Genomic DNA, 22804 nt, shown 5'->3' with positions numbered 1-22804 from the left:
TCTCCCCTCCCCCTCGTCTCTCCTCCCGCCGCCTCCCCGCCGGACGATGGATCCCTGCAGATCCCGGGGCTGAGAGCACCGCGAACCGCGAACCGCGCACCGCGCCGAGCGCAGGCGGACCGAGCTGAGGCGAGCCAGCGAGTGCTCGCTGGCGGGCGGGCTGACCGAGCCGAGCCGAGCCGGGCCGGGCGGGCCGCTCCCTGCAGGGCTCTGCGCGGCGTGCCGCGGCGGCCGCCGGCTCCCGCTCCGGGCCATGCGCCCCTCCGCGGCTCGGCGCTGAGCCCGCGTCCGGCCCCGCGCCCAGGACCCGCCGCCGGCTGCTGGGTTCCCGAAGCCCCCCTCAGGTGGGTCTCTGATACCCCCGCCTTTGGCCCCTAAAGCCAGGACTTTCTCCCCTCTTGCTTTTCTCAGCTCCTGGGGTGGCTCGGTGGCTGGGGAGGGGGGCGGGGGCCGAGTAGGGGATCTGGCTGCGTCGAGAAGCTGGACTGGAGGGGGGGGGCTGTTGCGTCCGGGGCGGGGACAGCTCTCTGTCATAGGGAACCGCCCCCCCATGCATCCATCTCGGGCTGCCCTCACCCCCCACCCCAAACATACACACATACAGCTTGCGGGTTATGAGAACTAGAGATGTCCGCAGGTGAGCGCTCCGGCTGGGCCCCCCTCCCCGCCTCCCTCTGGGTTTCTGGTCCAGGTTTAGTGGGGGGCGGGGAGCGCAGTCCTGGGGACACCCTTGACCAGGAGTTTCTGACTCCGGATTCAGCCCATCTGGGGGAGTCTTCGTCTCCAGGATGGGGTGGACATTCCTGTCCCAGAGTGACCCCACATCTGGAGGGAACTCCTGTGCCTGTCTGTGGGAACATTGGGACTTTCCTTTCGCCCTCAGATGACTATATCTGGGGTCTCCCCTGCCGGGGAAGCTTCCCTGGGAGAACATTCTCCTGGCCTGAGCTGACCTCCCAGTTCTCGCGTTTGGAGGAAGCCTCTTCTGGGAGTGGTCCTTTGGCCAGCCGCCTCTGGGCTGGCACACCAGGGAAGCCTACTGCCCCAGAGGCAGTGACCTCTAGAGATGGAGATTCCAAATGGACACATTTGGAGAGACCCTGTGTGTACTTTCATCCCAGGATAATGACAGACTCCCTCCTTTTTCCCTCCCTCAGGATCCCCTTGGCCAGGATGGAACTGAAGGCTGAGGAGGAAGAGGTGGGTGGCGTCCAGCCGGTGAGCATCCAGGCCTTCGCCAGCAGCTCCACGCTGCACGGCCTGGCCCACATCTTTTCCTATGAGCGGCTGTCACTAAAGCGGGCGCTCTGGGCCCTGTGCTTCCTGGGCTCTCTGGCTGTGCTGCTGTGTGTGTGCACCGAGCGTGTGCAGTACTACTTCAACTACCACCACGTCACCAAGCTTGATGAGGTGGCTGCCTCCCAGCTCACCTTCCCTGCCGTCACGCTGTGCAACCTCAACGAGTTCCGTTTTAGCCAAGTCTCCAAGAATGATCTGTATCATGCCGGGGAGCTCCTGGCCCTGCTCAACAACAGGTGGGTGGCTCCCACCCATCCCCCAGCTGGGCTCCTGGAGTTGCCTGCACCCCAGCTCCCAAACACCCCATCTAACCCCATGAAGCCCAGACAACCTTGCCCTCCAGTCCCTGCCATATCTGCCACTCACGGCAAAGGTACTGGGGTACTGCTGAGCACTCAATTAAGGCACCCAGTCTCTGATTCCAGCTAGTCCAAAACTGCTCTGCCCCTCCCCTGCCTGGGCTGTGAGACATCACCAACCTCTTTGGAGTGACCTTTGCCCACCCTCCTGCCACTGTGTCTTGATCTTCTCCTCACTTGGGGGATGGGGATGGACCATCTTTAAAGGGTAGCGACTATAGTATAAAAACCATAGTTCCTGCCATGATCTCTCCGCCACCCTGCCCTCACGCCCCTTGTGCTGAGGTGCCCATCTCCTCGGCAGTCACTGCAGATCCTTCTGTCATCTCAGATCCCACGGGGCAGGCCCTCTGGACGCGCCCTGCTCTCTTCTGTGCCCACACCCAGGCCTGGTCCCCAGGGCTGAATGCTGCCCTCCCCCATCCCCTCGAGGTTGCGTATGGGACACTGGAGGCCAAATGGAGGGAGACAGAAATGGAAGGTCTTGCTGATCCGTACACTGCTCACCCCCGGGCCCCAGGTATGAGATACCGGACACACAGATGGCAGATGAAAAGCAGCTGGAGATACTGCAGGACAAGGCCAACTTCCGCAGCTTCAAGCCCAAGCCCTTCAACATGCGCGAGTTCTATGACCGCGCGGGGCATGACATTCGAGACATGCTGCTCTCCTGCCAATTCCGGGGGGAGGTCTGCAGTGCAGAAGACTTCAAGGTGGTGAGTGAGTCCCCTGGTGTGGGCTGTGAGTCAGCCGGGCCCCCAGAAGAGGAGGCTAGGAGCAGGTGGGCCTCTCATCCTGCTTGCTCTGCTGGCAGAGGAGGCTGTGTGTCCCTGGGGCTCAGAAGGGGTTTCGTTCAGCGTAGAGGTGCATTTGCTCTGTGTGAGGGCTGAAGCCTCAGCCTGTGTCCATGATGGCAACAAAGAGAGCCCACAGCGCACAACACACACACATGGATGTACACAGCCTGGTATAGCCCCAACCCCTTCCAACTTACCTTCTGGGCCACAGGTGTCAGAGCTGGGGGAGGTGGTTTGAGGACCATCACCTGTGAGCTGGAAAGAAATGCAGACTTTACCACCCCAGCTACTGAATCAGAATCTGCTTTTTAACAAGATCCCTACATGGTTTGAATTGAAGTTTGAAAAGCACTGTGAAACATGAAAAGTAAGGGAAGCTTTTTTCTTAAATAGCCAGACAGGTAATTCTGTCTGTGCCGCTCCACCCCCGCCCCCATACACATATGTACACTGTACAATTGGGTTACCCCCTTGCCATCAAGAGCCACAGAGCCAGGGTCTGAGGAAGGAGAGATGATTTGGGGCACACAGTCATGGCTGAACTGAAAGCTCCCTTCGCTTCTTTAAATGGAGGTGCCCCATAGACGCACCAGCCTCCATAGGTGGGGCTGCCTCAAAGCCAGTGCCCCAGAGAGGGTTAGGGGAACTGACTGGCACTTCGTGCACCAGGTGATCCTAAGCAAGTCATAGAGGTTCCTGAGGCGTTAGAATCAGACAGAGGTTGGAAAGGGACCAGAGGACCTGGGGCCGTGCATGAAAAACAACACCAAATGAGAGGATGATGCTTGTAACTCTTCAGAATGTTTTCTAGACTCTCCTTCAATCCCCTGGATAAGCAGCAGTATTATCTCTATGTTGCAAATGCACAAACTGAGAGGTAGAATGAGTTGTCCCCAAGCTCTCAAAGCTGGTTAGTGACAGATTCAGGATTAGAACGCATGTCTCATTAAGTCCCAATGCAGCATGCTCTTTTTGTTAACACTGTTGACCCTGGAGTCATTGTATCTATTTCCAATTCTGGCCATTGCTCTTTGAAAAGCCAACCTCTCCTAGGAGCCCCTTGTTCTCCACGCCTGGCCCCAATTCTCCACTCTCAGAACCTCCCCTTTCTCCCTGCCCACTTTCTCCCTCCCGTGCTTGCTTCCTCCTAGCATTCTGGGGGCATGCATTGTGTAGAAAGGTTGGGGCCATAGTCATGCTTATTTTTTCTTGCTGTTACACAAGACTTTGCGATCTGTAAAAGCCCTGTTCTGCAGACTGGTTTCATGAGCCTTTGTCAGTCCTACAGATGTTAGATGACCACCCTGCTTGCTGAGCCAAATTGATGGGGAGTTTAATGTGATGCAAGAACCACTTTCTTCCCTTTTCTCTTCCTCAAAACAGGAGAGTCCTAGATTCCCCAGAGCCTAAGACCAACAAGGGTTCCCAGGCTCACCATTTGTGCTCCCAAGACTAGTAGAACTGTAGGTGAAGGTGGAAGTGAAAGCCAAGGGTCACCTCCTCTCCAGCATGCCTCACACACAAGCAGAAGGGACCACACAGAAAGGCAGAGAGAACCCATTAGCTTGGGTGGTCTGTAGTGTTGGAGGAGGGAGGGAATTGCTTGACTCAGCCTGGGAAGGTGCTAAGGCATAAAGTGGGGGTACGGTGTGTCCATAGAGAGTGTTCAGGTGCTCCACTTGTTTCTGTCCAGAGAGTCCAAGTAGTGATGCTAAGGCATGTTTGGTTTATGGAAATGAAGACACTGGAATGTGATTGTTCTGTGTTGTCTGAGGGGATGGTTCTAGGTAGTCAGATGCAGATATGATTGGTTCAGAAAGTTCTGGAGTAATCTGAGTTTCCCCTCCTGCTGGGGAGGGATACACATGCTGGGAGCCTGCAGGCCCAACACCGGCACTTCTTGGTCTGTGCCGCCAGGGAAGACCAGCTTGTTGCTGTCTGAGTCCGTGTCAAAGAGCTGACACTTAACCTGGCTGAACCCAAACCTCTCAGTCCCTCCCTCAACCTTCCCTGGTTGACCTCACTGCCAGTCCCTTCCCCCATCAGGAACTCGACTGCTTCTGCCCATAGGGCTGTCCAAACGGGTGGGAACGTCGTGGTCTGTGTCTGGCCGCCCCAGCGGGGAAGGGCTCCGGCATCCCTCCAGCTCCCTGATTCTAAGGGGCGCAGACACTCCTTGCCTGATGCTCTCCTTTCTCTCTTCTCTCCCTGGTCTCGTAGTGAACATCTGCCTCTTCGTCCTTGCCATTCTCTGCTAGACCTAAAGACATGTATCTAGCCCCCAGGCAGATGTAGCACTGACAGAAAACATCTGTGTCTGGTCAGAGCTTAGGGGAGACCATCTTGGCACCTTCTACCACCGTAAGAACAAAGGTTCTTAACTGGGGGTCCAACTGGCTCGCAGTGTTTGCAAAATATAGTGTGCGTGGATGCCATGTGAGCTCTTTTACAGGTTTCACAACCTGTAAGAGGTTGTGTGTGAGGGCGTGTGTGTGAGTCCATGTGTGAGGATCTGTGAGGGGTGTGTGGCCCCAGAAGACGGTCCAAGGGGCATAGGAACGGCATACTCTGGTCCCTCAAAGACCCCAGCTGCCCGGGTGAGAAAAGCATTCCCCCAAATGTGCTTCTGAGCCCAGCTCAACCCCAGGGGATACACGGATGGACACAGAGTGTTTGCTGGGTCTGTCCCCCGGCTGTGGCTGAGTCAACTTGGGTGAGTGGGGGTGAATATGGGGAACCTGGACTAAATTAGGGAAGAACTGGTTAGAAACTCTTTGGGACTGAAGAGGCAGAGGGTAATGGTGAGACTATCCCCACGGCAGCCTGGTTGGGTAGGTCTCAGGCGCTCTCTCCAGAGCTACCAAAAGAGCAACCAGAGAGCCACCCACAAGACCCTGGCCACCTCTTTCCCTTCGTGGTGGGGTGCTTGGTTGCCAGGACAACAGGGTCTGAGGCTCCACTCTCCCACTGCACCTCGATGCCACCCAGACCAAGGCAGGGCAGAGGCTCCACGGAGGGGGCCTGGGGGTGCAGCTGTCTGCCGGTGTCTGGGAGGGCGCTGGGGGGAGTGAGCACAGTTGCAGCTGGTGCCAGCCTCCAGCTGCACCTTATCTGTCCCTGGCAGTGGGAGTGCCAATGTGGCTGGAATGCTGAGTAGCACTGAGGGGAGGGGGCTGGCAGATGGTTGCCCAGTCTGCCCCATGCCACTCCCTCCTCCAGCTGAGCCCCAGAGCCTCTGCCTGGGGGAGAGAGGAGCAGGATTCATTTCTGGACCCTGGAAAAGAAGGAAGGGGAGGGCAGAGGCTGAAAATCCTAGGGGTGGGTGTGTAGTGGGGATAGTATTCTCCCTCAGAAGCGGATGGAGTTGGGGGACAAGGGGTAGGGGGACGGAAATCCCTGAGGGGCCTGTCGGAGCCCTCCAGGTCTTTGGAGTGGAGTGGGGGACACGGAAATGCCCGTGAGGTCCTGGAGGAGGACAAACACCTGCTGGAGCACTTACAGGGGTGGGATGCCAATAGAAGAGATGGGTGTGGGTGGGTGATCCTGGGACCTGCAGGGGAAAGAGAGGTCGTCGTAAGGCAAACAAAGCCAGATGGCAGCCCCAGGGAGAGCCAGGACTAGCAGGGAGCCCCCCCGGGGTCGGCTCTGCCCCTTCGCTGACACCCCTCACACCCACACACCCCACGCCAGAGCAGCTCTGACCGGGGGTCCCTGGGAGGGCCCAGCGTTACTCCCTGGGCCTGTCCCCTCCAGCTAGGGAGAGTTGTGGAGGGGCTGCCGAGGAGAAAGGCTGCCCAGACTTTTGCACAGAGAGCGGACGGAGGGTCACCGTGACCCTCTTTCATGGGTGAAGGAGGGCTCCGTCAGGGGAGCACGCGTGGGTTGCAGAGGGATACGAGAGCCTAGAGGGAAGAGTTAACTTTGAAGGAGAGGCGCCCCCGAACCAGAGGTTCTTAGATACTTCCCCCAGCTTTATCCTTCCCTTCTTTCCATCCCCTCTTATAGGGCCAGTTGCAAGAATCCAGGGGACCCTAGGCTGGGGTCTCTCTCTCTGCCTTTCCCCCTTCTCCTACACTTACATACACGCACACACATCTTTCGTCTGACTTAGTTTCCTCTCTCATCTCTTCCTTCCCTTGTCGTTTCTGACTCCGCCCTCCCTGTCCCCCACTACTGTCAGCTAAGAGGCTACTTACTCCAAGTTAATTGATCTCCTGGCTGTTGGCTAAAGTAATAGGAAATTGATGTAAGTAACTAAATGCCTCAGGGGGCAGAGCAGGGAGTGGAGAGTGGGGAGGAGGAGCGCCTCTGAGCTTTGGGCCTTCTTCCTGGTCCTGCCTTTGGGCAACTGGAAGGTCTGGCCCCTCTGCACCGGGTGTGCTTCCAGGAAGAGGAGGGGAGGCCTGCAGAGAGGGTGGATGGTTCTTCTGTGGGTGGAAGTTGCCTCGGAGCATGATTCAACTTTGTGGAAGGCAGTTTCAATTCTGGAGGGATGGTGAGTGAGGGAGGTTGAATATTAGACAGGAGGTGTGTCAAGCTCCATTTGATTTATTCCTGTGACAGAGCCCCTTCTAAGTGCCAGACCCATGCTGGGTGCCAGAACGGGCGGTGAGCAGGAAGATCCTACCCCTGTCCTCAGGGAGCTCAGAGTGAAGGGCAGTACCCAGCAGGCTCAGAGCTGAGAGGCTGGGGGGAGCTAACAGAAGCCTTGAGAGCAAGGAGTAATATGCCTGGAATGAGAGGAGCCTCGACATCTAGGTGGGGTCTTTCCAATCTTCCCAGCCCAGCTCAGCTATTCAAAAACAACAGCTTAATAGAATGTGTGGTTTCTCCCCCAAGAGATGACCAGCCCAATCCTTTCCAGCAAGGCCGGTTGCTGCCTGCCTTTGGCCAGGCCCTCGGGGCACAAGCCTTCCCTCACTGTATGTCTAAGGTGGCTGCTCCCGGGGCCTCTACCCTCTAGCTGAGAACCTTCCAGCAAGGACTCTTGTGTGGGCATCCTGGGAGGCAAAACTGGGAAGGACACTGCCAGACTAAGAAGTGGAACCTGGTTCAGGTGGAGGATGAGGCTCGGTGTTGACACTCAGGGGTTCTGTTTTGGGCACAGTTCCATTTCTGAGCTCCTAAGTCCAATTTCCTGTGAAGAAAGGGGGCTTTATGGAGATTGTTACGTTCTTCTTTGCCAAGGGGCAGCCCCTCAGCCAGCCTCAGGCCAACCCGCGTGTAAAATGCATGTGCGGTACTGACTGTCCTGGACACATGGAACAGACATCTTCCTCATGGAAAAATTTAAATGGGTATAGAACTGCTCTGTGTTCACCTTCACTCTAAAGGTGTTCACCTTTAAGGAAGTGTGAGCATGGAGATTCCAAGGCCACTCCTGAGGTAGAGGAAGGGAGAGTTGTGATTCTTCTGAACTCCTATGAGTTCTTGGAAAGAAGCCTTGTCCCGCCCCTCTCATCAGTATCCCCTCCGTGCGTCTGACAGTCCTGGGGGACCAGGAGCTTGGGATGTGTAGCTTAGTGTGTGTGTGTCTCTAAATGGTGTGTCACATCATCAGGCCAAGCTAGGAACATCCCTAGGGAAGAGACTGCTGCAGTGGCCTTGACCATGGACAGCATCCAACACAGGCTCCCTCACGACACGCTCACGCTGCATGTGTGCCCCAAGTTGCAAGCACACATGCACCTCTGTGTGCGTGTCTGAGGGTGGAAGAATGTGGATGTAGAGAAGGGTGTGAAGTGGACGTGCGTGGATGTGCACAGGGGATTGCAGCGCACTTTGTGTGGCTGTGGGAGAGAGCTTGTGTGCAGACAAACCTCTGGTGGCATGCAGAGCACATACCAGCAAAATACCAGCGAAACTAATCGTCTCTTTCAGTCTCGCTTTGCAATTTACAAATTCCTTTTCCTTTAGCTCTTATGATCCTCATAATTCTGGGAGAAAGGGAAGATGTTAATATCTTCACTTGAAAGATGCAGATACTGAGGCTCAGAGGTGTTAGGTGACTGGCTTGAGGTCCCACAACCAGTAGATGACAGAGTAGGACCTTGACTTCAGATCTTCTAGGTCCAGGCTCTTTGTGTGTGACTATAGGAGTGAGTGTGTGGTGTGTGGTGAGGGGTGCTCAAGGCCCCCCATCTTCCCACACTCTGTGAAGAAGCGGTGTGGCGAGGCAGGAAGGGAAAGAGAGGGTGCTGAGGAGAAGGAATCCCAGCCTCAGGTGGAGTACGCCAAGTCTTTTGACTCCTCTGCCTTCTCACTGCACCATTTGGCCAAGTCCCAACCTTAGATGAACCCACCACTGCTTTCCTCAGGGTGACTTCGGGACAGCCCTGCTCTACCAGAGAAAGTCACACAATGGACCGGCTTGGAATCACATTGCGTTCATGACCAACATCCTTAAATGGGCCTGCAGTGCTGCCTGGCAACCCCACTGTGTTTTTCTAGTCAACTTGCTCTCCTCGCTGATTACTGCAAACTTCTCCACTCTTCTCAAAGATCCGCCCTTCCAGCCCCTTCTCATCCTCAGCAGGTGACCTTGGCTCCTGCTTCACAGAGTGGAACTCTTGGTCTCCTACTTCCTCTGGGGACCAACCCCCAGAGGGGAACATCCATCTTATCTAGGCTGAAATCTCAACCCGTTCTTTCCATCTGATCTCCTTCTACCTTTATAGGAACTGTACCCTAAACATCCTGCCTCTCTGTCCTCTACAGTCAGTCTCTCCTTCTCTAGGAGAACCTGCCCATTGACATTGAAACAGGCTTAAGATTCTCCCATCTTGAATGGCACAGCTATTACAGCAGTTAACACTTACTGAGCACTTACTATGCATCAAGCTTTAGGTTAAGATAAACACCAAAGTACAAATGTCTGAACCCCACAGCCCCTTCCAACTCCCACACACACTATGTCTCTGTTCTTTTCACAGACAAAATTGTTAAAAGTGATGTATATATTCCACTGCCTTCATTTTTAATTTTTTTAAAAAGGCTTTATTTATTTTAGAGAGAGAGGAAAGGAAGGAGAAAGAGAGGGAGAGAAACATGTGTGACTGGCTGCATGTCCCCAGCCGGGGACCTGGCCCCCAACCCAGGCCTGTGCCCTGACTGGGAATAGAGCTGGTGAGCTTTGAGTCCACAGGCTGCACTCAATCCACTGAGCCACACCAGCCAGTGTTACTTTTTCATCTCTAACTAACTCTCTATTCCACTCCAGGCTGCCTTTTCCCCCATCCTCAGCACTCTACCGCAGTGGTTCTAGCTAAGTGACCCTCATGTTGCCAAATCCCACAAACTTCTTTTTTATCCTTGATCTCTCAACAACATTCAAAATAGTTGACCACCGCTTTTTTTTTTCCAGCTATTCGCTTTCCTGACAACCATGCTCTCTCAATTTTCCTCCTTTGTCTAGCCATTCCTTCTCTGTCTCTTTGCCAATTTATTCTCTTCTATTTGACCATTAAATGTTGGCAATACTCAAGTCTCAATCCCAAGCCTTTCTCTTCTTTTAAATCATGAGGGGTATGACTTAATGGTATAACTTGATGAATTTTTCATTAGTACATTTTTATGTTAGTGTATCTTACAATTTAATATTTTAAATATTACACTGGTATGTAAAACATTTCTCGTACCTCAGAAAGTTCCTCAAGACCCCTTCCTAGTGAATACCACCACATAAAAATGAACCATTATTCAGACTTCTGTTAGTATAGAGAAGCTTCACCTGTTCTTGAACTTCCTAAAGTATGTGTATCCTCCATACAGTATATTCACTTTTGTGTCTTTTTTTTTTTTTTTTGCTTTTAATTATGTCTGTGACATTTAGTCTCATTATTGTATGTGGCAGTAGTTCTTTTCAATACTATATAGTATCCCATTATATAAATCTACCACAATTTATTTATTCATTCTACTCGTGCTAGACATTGTGGTTGTTACTAGTTTGAGGCTATTATAAATAAAGCTACTATGAACATTCTTGCTCATGTCTTTCGGTTGACATATGCACTCATTTCTCTTGGGTGTATAACGAGAAGCTGTTGTGAAGTCATAGGTCAGGATTCTGTTTAGCTTCTGTAGATACTAGAAAATCAGGCCTTTTTTCTTTCTTCCTTTCTTTCTTTCTTTCTTTCTTTCTTTCTTTCTTTCTTTCTTTCTTTCTTTCTTTCTATCTATCTACCTATCTTTCTTAACTTTGTATCTATTCTTGGGCATTCTCATCTTCATTCATGACTTCAGTTACCATCGACATACTGACAACTGCTAAATGTGTGCCTCAGCCCAGCTCCCTCCCCTTAGCATCAGTCCCAGTGGCCAGTTTCCCACTTACCATCTCCATTTGGATGTCCGCAAGGCTCCAGAGGACCAGCATGTGCAAAGCCAAATTCATCATCTTAACCTCCCCAACTAGCCCTTTACTCGTGTTTATTATCTAGAGAGCCACCCTGCTTACATTCACCCACTTACGCAAGTTAGAAGTCATCACTGACACTCCATCTCCCTCACCTTCCTGAACAGAATCCGTCATTGTTCCTACCTAAACATCTCCATTCTACCACCCTGTTCCAAGCGACCCCTCCACTCTGTGTCTCACCCAAACCTGGCTTTCTAACAAGACTTCCAGCAATCTCGCCTGCTCCTCCTGAGTGGTCTCTTCAAAACACTTCTCTGATCACTTGAAATCCTTCCAGAGGGAGTCTCTCATTGTCTTTGGACCAGAATCCTTGCCAGCAGCCTTCGAAGTCCGAGGGGTGTGGGTCCTGCTGGCTTTTCCGGCCTGTGCTTACGCTGCTACATCCTCCTCCAGTCAGCTCTCCCCTCAGGGCCTTTGCAGAGACTGCTCTCTGTAATAACCCCCTTCCCCCCCCACACACAATTGCAGACCTTTACCTAATTACTCCTCCGTATTCCTTAGATTGCCACTCAAACATCTCTTCAGAGAAACCTCTCTCAGTTACCCAGTCTGGGCCAGAGTCCCTATCATTCAATTGCCATAAACCCATAGTTTTTCATAACAGTTACCATACTTTGTAGTTAAATATTTATTTTTGCAAGTTTTAAAAGATGATGTCTGTCTCCCCCATTAGACAGTAAGCTCCATGAGGGCAGGATCCTGGTCCTTTATCTGTTCTCCCTGTCCTCAGCACATAAACACTCAGGAAATGTTTGATGAGTAAATGAAAAGATAAAGAAGAAGAAAGTGATTTGGAAAAGAATAACGCCATTCTAGTCTCAAGCCCATTACTTGCTCTCCATGAGACTCGAAGAGGTCACTAGGCTTCAGTTCCCTCATTTGTCAAATGGGGGTGAAGTTTCTCAACCTGCTTATTTCACTGTGTTGTGTAAGGATCCCATGAGATATCATTTGAAAATCATGAAACATTCCACAAATGTGAAGGGAGTGGTTGGAGTTCAGAGAGAGAGGAAGAGAAAGGCAGAAGCCACTAAGGGACCACACACAGCTTAGGAAAAGTGCTGGCTAGGAAGTGATATGGGGAGGGGTTGCATTCTTGGGCAGAGCGTTCAGAACTGAGAGTTGTTCTGCATGCGGGTCTGCTTGGGCACGTCTTGTGGGGCCTTCTGTGTATGCCCAGGGGTCTGTGTGTGCTGCCTGCATCAGCTCTCCATTATTGTGGAAAATCTGGATTTGTATACTGGAACAAACTGACATAGGAGAGAATATTAGAGGATGGACAACGAAGTGCAGTTAGGGCCTGTGTTTTGTTTGTGTGTGTTGGCTGCTCCACAAGAAGGCTGTATGTCTGTGCAGAGATGCGTAAGTGTACGACATGGGTTTTTGTATTGGTGTGGGGAACAAGTGTCCATGCATACCAGATTTGCTGTCCTTCTCAATTATGAAGCCTCCACAGCGGATGCTTCCCCTGCCTTAGTTTCCTCCTTCTGGAAGTCCAATCTACTTCCCCTGCCAGGAAGTCCGGAAGATGAGGACAGTGCCCTCTAGTGGGTGTGGGATGCATGGGCAGCTGTAGCTTCCTCAGTCCAAACCTCAACCTAAGCTGGCCCCACACCCAACCGGAGTCTGGAGCTCACCTCTGAAACACATCCTGAGGATGTGCAAAGCCCGACAGCTGAGGTCTTGTAGGCAGGATGAAAATGCATGTCGGACAGGAAACAGGAAGGAAACCCATGCATTCATACAGGAAAAGCATGAGGACAACAGCTGAAGGTGAGGGCCTCTCTCTACTCATCTCCTCATCCCCTTACATGTGGTTGCCCAGAGTGTTCCTCATCTTTCTCGGTTCCTGTTTCTCCACTTGGTTCTCGGGTCCTGCGCTTCCATTCTCATAGTCCCTGTCCTCAAGGAGCTACTGGCCACTACTCATGCCTGGAGGGCTGTGAGCAAACTGGATCTTTTAGTCTGCTCGCTGGTGGCGGTGGGGGGGTGAGGGGGGATGACTAACTATGCCCTACAGAGTCAAGGAAGGCTTCTTGGAGGAGGTAATGTATGAGTAGGGTCTTGAAAAATGACTAGAAGTTCTCCAGATGGAGTCCAGGGCAGGCACAAGACTATGGATAAACCTAGTAAGTCTGCAGAATAGGAGAAGGGCGTGGTGGCTAGATGATGGCCTGGGGGGAAGGAGAGGTGGGGCTGGCAGGTAAATTGCAAAGGCCTATGGGGTTGGGGTTGAACTTTACCAGAAGGCGCTGGGGAGTGAGAGAAGGTCCTCAAGCAGGAGAATGGGCCGAGTTACCTAGCATGGGCTGAAGGTGGGGAGAAACTGCAGGGATGGGGGCTGTTGTTCAGGCAAAAGAGGAGACCAGTCTGAAGGCAATGGCGTAAGGATGGAGAGGGGCCAGATCTCAAAGGCTGCTCTTCTTTGGGGCCTTTGTGTCCCTGGCAGCAAAGCTGAGGCCAAAGGTCCCACATCAGTCCGTTCTGCTAGAACTTGGCACCCTGCCTTCCATACCCAACGCACTCCAGGGTCTCAGCATGCAAATGGAGAAGGGAGACAAGTGGGAGCAGGGAGGAGGGGGGAGAAGGAGAGAGAGAGGAATGGGCCCTGGGGCTGTGGGGCAGTTAAGGGGTGGTAAGACCCAAGCAGGCTTGTCTGATCCCCACTGCTCCTCCTCTGGCCCTGTAGAGAAAGGGTTAAATATGCTTCTCCTCCCTCCCTCCCTTCCTCAGGTCACCTTCTAGGCCCTGGAGACTTGGCTGGTGGCTCAAGTTCCTCAACCAGTGGCCCTGAGTAATCAGAGCCCACAGAGGGGCCAGGGGCCTCGTGCAAGGGAATGAGAAATTGGGGACAAGGGGAGCCTCAGAGACTGAGGGGCCGGGGCATCTGTGAGGCTGAGGGTTTGGGGGGGTCCTCAGGTTGGTTCCCAACACTCTCCACCTGACCCAGGACCCAGTCTCTGCTCTGATCTCAGTTTCTTCCACCCACCAGAAGAAAATCCCTCAAACTCCTCTCCTGGACCGTTGGGGGTGGGTAAGCTGGGGCCGAGAGCACGGTTCTGTCGGGAAACTTTTCTGCTGCAAGAGACGGGGGCCCCCTCCCAGTGCTGGGAACTGGCCATAAATGAGTCTGTGGTCAGTGAGAGACCTGTGCTAATGGAGCCTGGGCTGCCCCCCAAGCCACAGAAGAGAATGGAAGAGGGGAAAGTGACCTAAGTACAGCTCAGCATGGGGGAGGGTGCTGGCTTGAAGCAGAGATGGGGTCGGGGAGAGAGGGGAGGAGAAATGGGGTCAGGGACTGGCTGGAGGGAAACTGGAAGTCAAGGGAGTGTGATTGCAGGAGAATTAGGGGTTTGGTAAGTAACTGAAAGTACATTGGGGTCAGGAGAGTGACTAAAAGGAAACTGAAAGTCAAAGGAATAATTAGAAGAGAACTGGGGTAGAAGGGCCTATTGGGAGACTTGGGGAGTCAATGAAATAATTGGGGGACTGTGAGTCAGGGGGAACTAGAGAGGGATTAGAGGTCTGAGACAGTGCCGAGAGAGGCAGGGGCTCAGATGTGTCAGAGGCAGGACCAGGTAGGAGTGAGGGAGAGGCCTGGGGTGGGAAGACTGAGGGGCATGCGGAGGAATAGGTTGGGGGATAGGAAGAGCTTGAGTGTGTGTGCGTGATGGAGGAGGAGCAGGGACTGTGGCTGGCTCAGCAGAGGGAGCAAAGGACTCTGCTAGGTGTCATCTCACCTGGAGAGGTGGGTACCGGAAGCCCCTAGGATTTTCCAGGTTTCACTCTGTCTTCAGCCCTCTCCGTTCCGCTGGAGCTGGTGACAAAAAAGGTGCTCCAACCCCCCTCCTCTCCATCAGCCTTCCTTCCCCACTGCTATCAATTATTCATCAGCCCAGATACCCGCCCTCCCTAGCAGGGCAGGCTGGTCCTCCTCTCCACGCCCCGCCCCATCTCAGCCACGGGCCACAGAGGCCCTGGGGAGGAAGGGCACGGCCGGCCGGCCAGCTGGTGGCAGAGACCTGGCAGAAGGGCTGGGTGGCTGGCCCCGCCAGACCCTGCCCGGGATCACGTCTCCTTCCCCTTTCTCCTGCTGATCTGCTGGTGCCAGAAAGCCCCCGGAGAAGATGCCAATCCAGATCTTCTGCTCTGTGTCATTCTCCTCTGGAAAGGAGGCCCCAGGGCCCTTGGGAGATGTTTGGGGTCCCGAGCAGCAGAAGCAGCAGCAGCGGCGGCAACAGCATCACCAGCTGCAGCAGCAGCAACAGCAGCGAGACAGCTCAGAATCAGAAGAAGAGGAAGAAAAGAAGGAAAAGGAGGCAGCTAGGAAGGCGGCCGGAGAGGGGGATTTGCCTGTGGACTTGGTGGCCTTTGCCAACAGCTGTACCCTCCATGGCGCCAGCCACATCTTTGTGGAAGAGGGTCCAGGGCTGAGGCAGGCCCTGTGGGCGGTGGCCTTTGTCCTGGCACTGGGTGCCTTCCTGTGCCAGGTAGGAGACCGCATTGCCTATTACCTCAGCTACCCGCACGTGACTCTGCTAGACGAGGTGGCTACCACGGAGCTGGCCTTCCCGGCGGTCACCTTTTGTAACACCAATACCGTGCGGCTGTCCCAGCTCAGCTACCCTGACTTGCTCTACCTGGCCCCCATGCTGGGGCTGGATGAAAGTGATGACCCCGGGGTGCCCCTCGCTCCCCCAGGGCCCGAGGCCTTCTCTGGGGAGCCCTTTAACCTGCACCGCTTCTACAATCGTTCCTGCCACCAGCTGGAGGACATGCTGCTCTATTGCTCCTACTGCGGGGGGCCCTGCGGCCCTCACAACTTCTCAGTGGTGAGTGGGGGCCCATGCCTGGCATGGCACCCCAAGAGTGTCTGCTATGGCTCACCCTAACCATCACTTTCTGGGACTGGGGCTGGCGGGTCGTGCTCCCCCACCGCCTTTCCGGAACCACGCACCCTCTCTGACATGTCTCAGGAAGGCCTGGCCAGGGCTCACCCAGGAGCCCCAGTGTCTGGAGCCGGGCCACTATTGCCAGCACTGTTCTTCCTGTTAAAATCGTGACATGTATTTGTGCTAGTTGGTAATTAGTTGCTGCCCAGGGGCCTCTGGTGTCTCCCTGAATATCTTGAAGCATGCGCAGGTCTCCCTGTGACCCAGCAGGACCTTGGACCTTCCTCCGTCTCTGAGGTCAACCTCTGACCTGATGGTGGGTGCCTATGCGTGGCATTAACAGATTTGACTATTGTCCCTGGACTGGAGCTGTGGCAGGTGCCACAGGTTTCTGGAGGTGCAGGAGAAGAGTGTGGAAGGAAGGCGGAGGGGTGGGGACAGCCCTCATCTCCATCCCGCCTTACCCTCGTCAGCAGCTCCCACAGCAGGGACTTCACTGCCTCCTCCTTTGATCTTCCTGTGCTCCGCCAGGTGCATGTGTGTGTGTATCTGAGGGAGAATAGCAGGCCTTCTCTAAATCCCTCCCACTCCCCCCACCCCAGCTCTAAGTGGCCAGGGACCCTCTTCCCAGGGAAGCCCTCATTGGCAGCATCGATCTCTTGTGTGCCTTGCCACTCCAGAGCCTAAGGCCTTTCCCACAGAGAGACCAAGTGGCACCCCATCTTTTCCCCAGTTCAGCTTCCAGTTCTGTCTGCCCAGACTCCTCTCCTGCCCCTTCCAGGTGCCAGATGCCAAGTCTTCCCTCCCCACACACCTGTCCCTCAGTCCCCAACCTCCTCCCTAGTGCAGGAGCAGGTGGGTGTCATCACATCAGTGCATTGTAGACTGACTGCAGACAGACAGGGACCTGGAGATATGATCCGCTGGACCTCAAACGGGCCAGGAGATACAGGAACACTGACAAAGAAGGGATCCACCCGGCTTCCTCAGGACCTAAGGATAGAGCAGACACTTCTCTCCCAGAACCACGAGATGGCAGCAGCACAGCTCTCAGCCAGGGCAAGCCGGAGCTCCTCGAGTGCCTCAGCGCGCCCCCCCCCCCCCCCCCCGCAGCCCCTCACATCCCCAGAGGGAGGAACCTGTGACTAAATGCCACAAAGCCAAGGAGTGGGGCTGGAGGGGATTAGGAGCTGTCAGAGTTCTCTCTCTACCTCACCTTAGGGCCTCAGCCTCCGAATGGGGGACAGCATGTTTACTTTTCTGGAGGGGGAAGGGAGCAAAGACTCTACTTCCTAGTAACCCCCTCTTCCCCTGCTGCACCAGTCTGGTCTGACACTCTATCTGTCTCTTTCTCTGGGCTGTGTGTGTGTGTGTGAACTAATCTATGACTCGCGCTGTGGACTTGACTATCATCAGCAGTAGTAAAACACATTCACCCCATTTGTGGGAACCTGGCGGCAAGCTGTGAAGAAAGGGCCACCTTTCTGTGGTGACAACACGGGCTGCTCTGGGGCAGGGAATGAGGAGGCCACCCCCAGGGTGGAGGCCTCTTCGGAGGCCCTCACAGTCCTGCACCAGCATTGCCAAACATGCCGTGCCCTGGGTGCTCAGTACCAAAGGCTGAGGGAAGAGCTGCTGGTGCTTTGGTGAGCATGGTCCTTGGTATGGCAACTGGGACAATGATGGACATAAGGGAGTAATGGCTGGAGGACACTAAAACGTTTTAATTTGGTTTGGAGGAGGGTTTTAAGGAAAGAGCTTCAAACAGCTGGGTTGAAAGTCAGGCATATGGCAGGGAGAGGATCCCGGTTAGGGAGGTATATGTGCCAGGGTCCTAGCAGGTAAAAGATTGTCGCTCAAATAATGTAATTAAAAAGAACATAACAGAGGGACTGCTTACAGAGCTGTGCGTAGAGTTAAGGAAACCAAAGAAGGAGCCTGAAGCACCTAGCAGCAGTGGGAAATTGTCACACAGGCTGAAGGAGCACAGGGAGGCAGCTGGCTGTGCAGGGAGCCCTCCTGCAGGATTTGTTGTCGCAGAGGGTCTAAGCCACTGCCAGAACACCCAGGCACATGAGGGGTGGGGAAGGAAAAGCGCCCCATCTCTCCTTCCTTCTGCCCTCTGATCCCTTACTGATACCTCCCACTGGCCAACCCAGCCGGAAGCCTGTCCAGGTAGCACAGAAGCACCTGACAGGGATTAGCTTTGTAGTACACACAGCAGCCCACAGAAGGGCCGAGAATGGGTGGGAAAGAAGATGAAGGGATTATGGGCTCCCTTTCAAGCCTGAAGGGCTGTGATTCCAGCAGTTGGAGGGCAGTCCGGGACGGCCTTTAGGGGACAGAGGGCGCTGGCAGGACTCTCAGGCTCTTCACTCTGCCCCGCCAGGTCTTCACGCGGTATGGAAAGTGCTACACGTTCAACTCTGGCCGAGATGGACGTCCACTGCTGAAGACCATGAAGGGTGGGACGGGCAATGGGCTGGAGATCATGCTAGACATCCAGCAGGATGAGTACCTGCCTGTATGGGGAGAGACTGGTATGTCACCTCTCGGGGGCCCCCTCCCCATGGTTGCAGGCCTCAGCCTCTGGCTGGGGACTGCTGGGCTCCACCGTGGGACCAGAGACAGGCCCTTGGGCTCTTCTCCCTTCCTCCTAGTATCTCACCATCTCCTTCTCTGACTCTACCTGATTGTCACACTCACATTTCTCCGGCTCCCCCTTTCTGGCTCAGTTACTCTCCAAGGTAACCAGCCATCCCTTTCCGTCACTGGCCGCCACTTGCTCTATAAATAACTCTCTTCTTGGGCTGCCTGCTGTCTGTCTGGTCTCAGGGGCTTGGGGCAGAGAGATGGGGGTGAAGGGAGAATAGGAGGGGGAGAAATGGAGAGCAGCTGAGACAGTGCGAAAGACTTTGAAACACCAAGATACATAGCCAAGCCAGGTATGAAGAGAAGTGCACAGGATACAGGGGTCATCAGGGCGGCATGGGGCTGGTGAACCCAGAAGAAAGCTGGGGATGCGCTGGGGCCCCATAAACGAATCCCCCCACTCCCCGTGTATATTGTGCTTATTCCCAGGAGAGGCGGATGTCCCCAGCTCTGGAGGAGGGTAGGGAGTCAGAAGCCCTCCCAACACTCCCCCTCTCTCATTCTCACAGACGAGACATCCTTCGAAGCGGGCATCAAAGTGCAGATCCACAGTCAGGATGAACCTCCCTTCATCGACCAGCTGGGCTTTGGTGTGGCCCCAGGGTTCCAGACCTTTGTGGCCTGCCAGGAGCAGCGGGTGAGAAGGCCACAGGAGGAAGGTCCCGGGGCGGGGTGCTGAGGGGTCAGGATGGGGTGGCGGGTGATCACTAATGAGAGGGACAGATGAACAAGGGCCTGGGTAGTGATGCGACTAGTAAGAAGCATGAATGAGCTTTAAAAATGGGGATGCTTTCTAAACTCTGAGACCGTCAGAGACTGTGGAGGGAGAGGGGCAGGACTCCTGAGTTCTGCATCTTGTCAAAGAAGTCCATCACGGTGATTCGGGCAGAAGTCCCCACACCCCCCAGCTCCCCGGCTCTCCCAGCAGCTCATCTACCTGCCCCCGCCCTGGGGTACCTGCAAAGCTGTTACCATGGACTCGGATTTCTTCGACTCCTACAGCATTACTGCCTGCCGCATCGACTGTGAGACCCGCTACCTGGTAGAGAACTGTAACTGCCGTATGGTGCACATGCCAGGTCAGGTCCCCAAAGCTCCCACCCCCGTCCTGGGGCCCCTCACCCCATACTGCCCCCTTGCCAGCTCCCCATGCTTATCAACCTCCTGCCAACATGGAAATAAGACCAGCTGGCTTCTCCCGCCCCCAGTTCCAGGCCCATTCAATACCCATATGTCTCTGACCTCAATTCCTGCCTGTGCCCATAGGGATGGGTGGGAAGGGTCCAGAAGGGATGGACTATGGAATGGGTCACCTCCAGGACATATTGGGAGCTAGCTAGTCCTATCTTCTCGTACCCTCCCAGCTTCCGTCTAGACCTTTGTTACAACCACTGTCACAGCCCTTTAATCTTCATCCTGCACCATTATCTTCTCTCCTCTGTAGGGGATGCCCCATACTGCACTCCAGAGCAGTACAAGGAGTGTGCGGATCCTGCTCTGGGTGAGCGCCCCTGTCCTGGGGCAGTCTGGGGTGGGGGGAGGAGGGACTGCCAGCCATATGCACAGGGGTTTCATACCAAACTCCGAGAAGCTTCAAATAACTCCTGGATCAGGCTTCACCTGAACTCTCCCATGTGTGACTTTAGCAAGGATGGAAAAAGCCTCTCTAGAGGCCCCTGTGAAAAATGGACAGGGGCCACCTGAGAGGGGCCCTCGCCCTCCCTCCTCAGCACCTCAGCTGGCTGACCCCTGAGGGCTCCATGGGAATGAGATTAGGGCCAGGAAATACCCATGGGGAGACTGGGTAAAGATCAACACAGTGTGGGCTCAGGGCTGAGGCAGAGGATGGGTCCGAAAAAGAGAAGGGGGGCCCACGGTTCCTTTGGGCAAGGCCAGAATGCGTGTGTTAGGAAGGTGCTGATAGAAGGGCACCACTCAACTGGTGCCTCTCACCTGGCTGGGCACAGACTTCCTGGTGGAGAAGGACCAGGAGTACTGTGTGTGTGAAATGCCCTGCAACCTGACCCGCTATGGCAAGGAGCTGTCCATGGTCAAGATCCCCAGCAAAGCGTCAGCCAAGTACCTGGCCAAGAAGTTCAACAAATCTGAGCAGTACATAGGGTAAGGGCTCTGACTGTGCAGCGTGGGGCCATTGGGCTGGGACTGTGCAGGGTGTCAGCAGGCTTTGATGGGAGCCAGCAGACAGGAGGAGGTTGAATCTGGGGTGGGCATGGAGGAAAGATCAAGCCTCAACAAGTAGGGGAAGAGCCTCTTTCTCTTTCCTGCTCACCTCATCCTCTGTCTTCACCCTCCTTGCTGTAACTGGGATCACCTCCCACTTGCTAGCGTGTGGGGTGTCTTTTTGTATATGTCATCGCATTTAATCCTCACAACAACCCTAAAAGGCAGGTACCCCCATCAGCATCTCATTTGATGGATATGGAGACTGAGATTCAGAGAGGATAACTTACTAAGGTCACCTAACTAGTAAGGGACAGAGACGTGACTTGAACCTAGGTCTCCTCCCCCAACCCCTTTGCAGGGAGAACATCCTGGTGCTGGACATTTTCTTTGAAGTCCTCAACTATGAGACCATTGAACAGAAGAAGGCCTATGAGATTGCAGGGCTCCTGGGTGAGCTGCTGATGGCACCTGTCCCCTTCCCATGTCATGGGCATGGTGTGACACCCTACCAACCAAAGCAAACTGCTCCCCTCCGTCCCATGAGCTCTTCCTTCTCAACATCCCCAGGGGCCTTTCCCCCAAATTCTGCTGTCTTGGTATTTGGTGGAGGGTCGGGGTTGAGCCTTCTCTTTAAGGTAAAGTGGAAGAGACATGAATGCGGGCATGAATGGAGGACTATTTCATATGCCCTTGAAAATTTGTCTAGAAAATGAGTGTTGGGGTATTTCATATACAATTTTTTAATAATACTTATTCATTTTAGAAAGTAGAAAAAACACAAAAGCATGGAGAAGAAAATAAAGACCCCATCAGAATCACTTTGCCCTCCTTCTGTACAAAGGCTGTCGATCCTTTCGCAATTACGACTTGTCTGCCTCTGTCCCAGTGGACTTTGCGGCTTCCATGGTGTCTTGACCCTCCTGACCTCCTTGTGCCCCCCTGCAGGTGACATTGGGGGCCAGATGGGGCTGTTCATCGGGGCCAGCATCCTCACGGTGCTGGAACTCTTTGACTATGCCTACGAGGTAAGTGGGGGCAGGACGCCAGGGTGGGGCCACGGAAGGCGGGGCGGGGGGGGCGGGGAAGAGCAGGGGAGAGTGGCGCGGGGGATGGTATACCGGGCTGCCCGCAAAACCACCCACCACCTCATATGTCTCAGGTCATTAAGCACAAGTTGTGCAGACGAGGGAAGTGCCAGAAGGAGGCCAAAAGGAGCAGCGCAGACAAGGGCGTTGCCCTCAGCCTGGATGACGTCAAAAGACACGTGAGGGAGCGATACAGGGGTACCCTCAGGCCCCGCCCTTCCCCCCACCACCCCTGGGCCACGCCCCTTGCCGCCTTTTCTCCTTTACCTCCCCCAAGCCCTATCGACACCTGTTAATAACCACTCCCTGTCCTGTGCCATTCCCCCAGAACCCGTGTGAGAGCTTGCGGGGCCATCCTGCCGGGATGACGTATGCTGCCAACATCCTACCTCACCATCCGGCCCGAGGCACTTTTGAGGACTTCACCTGCTGAGCCCCTGCAGGCCGCTGTACCAAAGGCCTAGATGGGGAGAGCTAGGAGAGCAAGGGGGCCCCCCGGTGCCCCCCACATCTGCCCTGGGGAACCACTCCCCCTCCCAAGGCAGCCCCCAACTCCTGGGCAGTCCTTTCCTCTTGTCTGTGGTGAGGAAGGAGTCTTGACCATAGAGTCCTCTCCCTGTCTCTATACCATTCTTTTTATTTTTAACAAAATTTATCTAAAAAAGAAACTAAAAAGAGAGAACTGGGCAAGTGACCTCAGGCTGCCCCTCTCTTCTCCATGCTGCCTCCCCCGGCTCCCAGCCTGAATTCTATCTGTCTGGCTGTCTGTCATCTGAGTGTCCACCTGCATTTTGCTGCCACCAGTCACCAAAGCCCCTCCTAGCGGTGGTGGGGGAGGGGATCCTCCAGATCCGTAATTTGGCCCCAAACCAGAGAATGTACCTTGAAGGGGAGGGATAGTGGTGGTGGTGGGGGGCTTCCCCAGCCTTAAGAGACCCTCTCAGCCCAGTGACCAACCCCCAACCCCAAGTCTCCAGGCAGGAACTAAGACCCTAGCCTCCCCCCACACACATACCATGTAAAGTCACTAGGGAGGTGGGGGTGGGGACCCCCTGAAGAAGTGGAGATGGGGACAAAATGTGGCCCTGGTGCTGTAGGCCACATCCTGATATCGCAA

At 54.5% G+C, this 22804-nt stretch overlaps 1 protein-coding gene across 1 annotated transcript; it reads left to right on the top strand.

The window, feature by feature from the left end:
• Positions 1-300: 300 nt before the first annotated feature.
• On the top strand, positions 301-22264 carry ASIC1 (acid sensing ion channel subunit 1). The gene is made up of 12 exons (XM_054590845.1): positions 301-344; positions 1158-1535; positions 2179-2374; positions 18156-18306; positions 18928-19055; positions 19347-19497; positions 19863-19919; positions 20386-20539; positions 20961-21052; positions 21548-21627; positions 21762-21866; positions 22016-22264. Exons 2-12 carry the CDS (start codon positions 1174-1176, stop codon positions 22118-22120), a joined length of 1581 nt encoding a protein of 526 aa, XP_054446820.1. The 5' UTR covers positions 301-344; positions 1158-1173; the 3' UTR covers positions 22121-22264.
• The last annotated feature ends 540 nt before the right edge of the window (positions 22265-22804 follow it).

This window comes from Pteronotus mesoamericanus, unplaced genomic scaffold, assembly GCF_021234165.1.
Source record: "Pteronotus mesoamericanus isolate MK-2021 breed Mesoamerican mustached bat unplaced genomic scaffold, CSHL_Meso_final scaffold_21, whole genome shotgun sequence".
In the NCBI taxonomy this organism is placed as follows: domain Eukaryota; kingdom Metazoa; phylum Chordata; class Mammalia; order Chiroptera; family Mormoopidae; genus Pteronotus; species Pteronotus mesoamericanus.
Note: the sequence above shows the minus strand (reverse complement) of the source record. Positions and strands in the feature narration are given on the sequence as shown.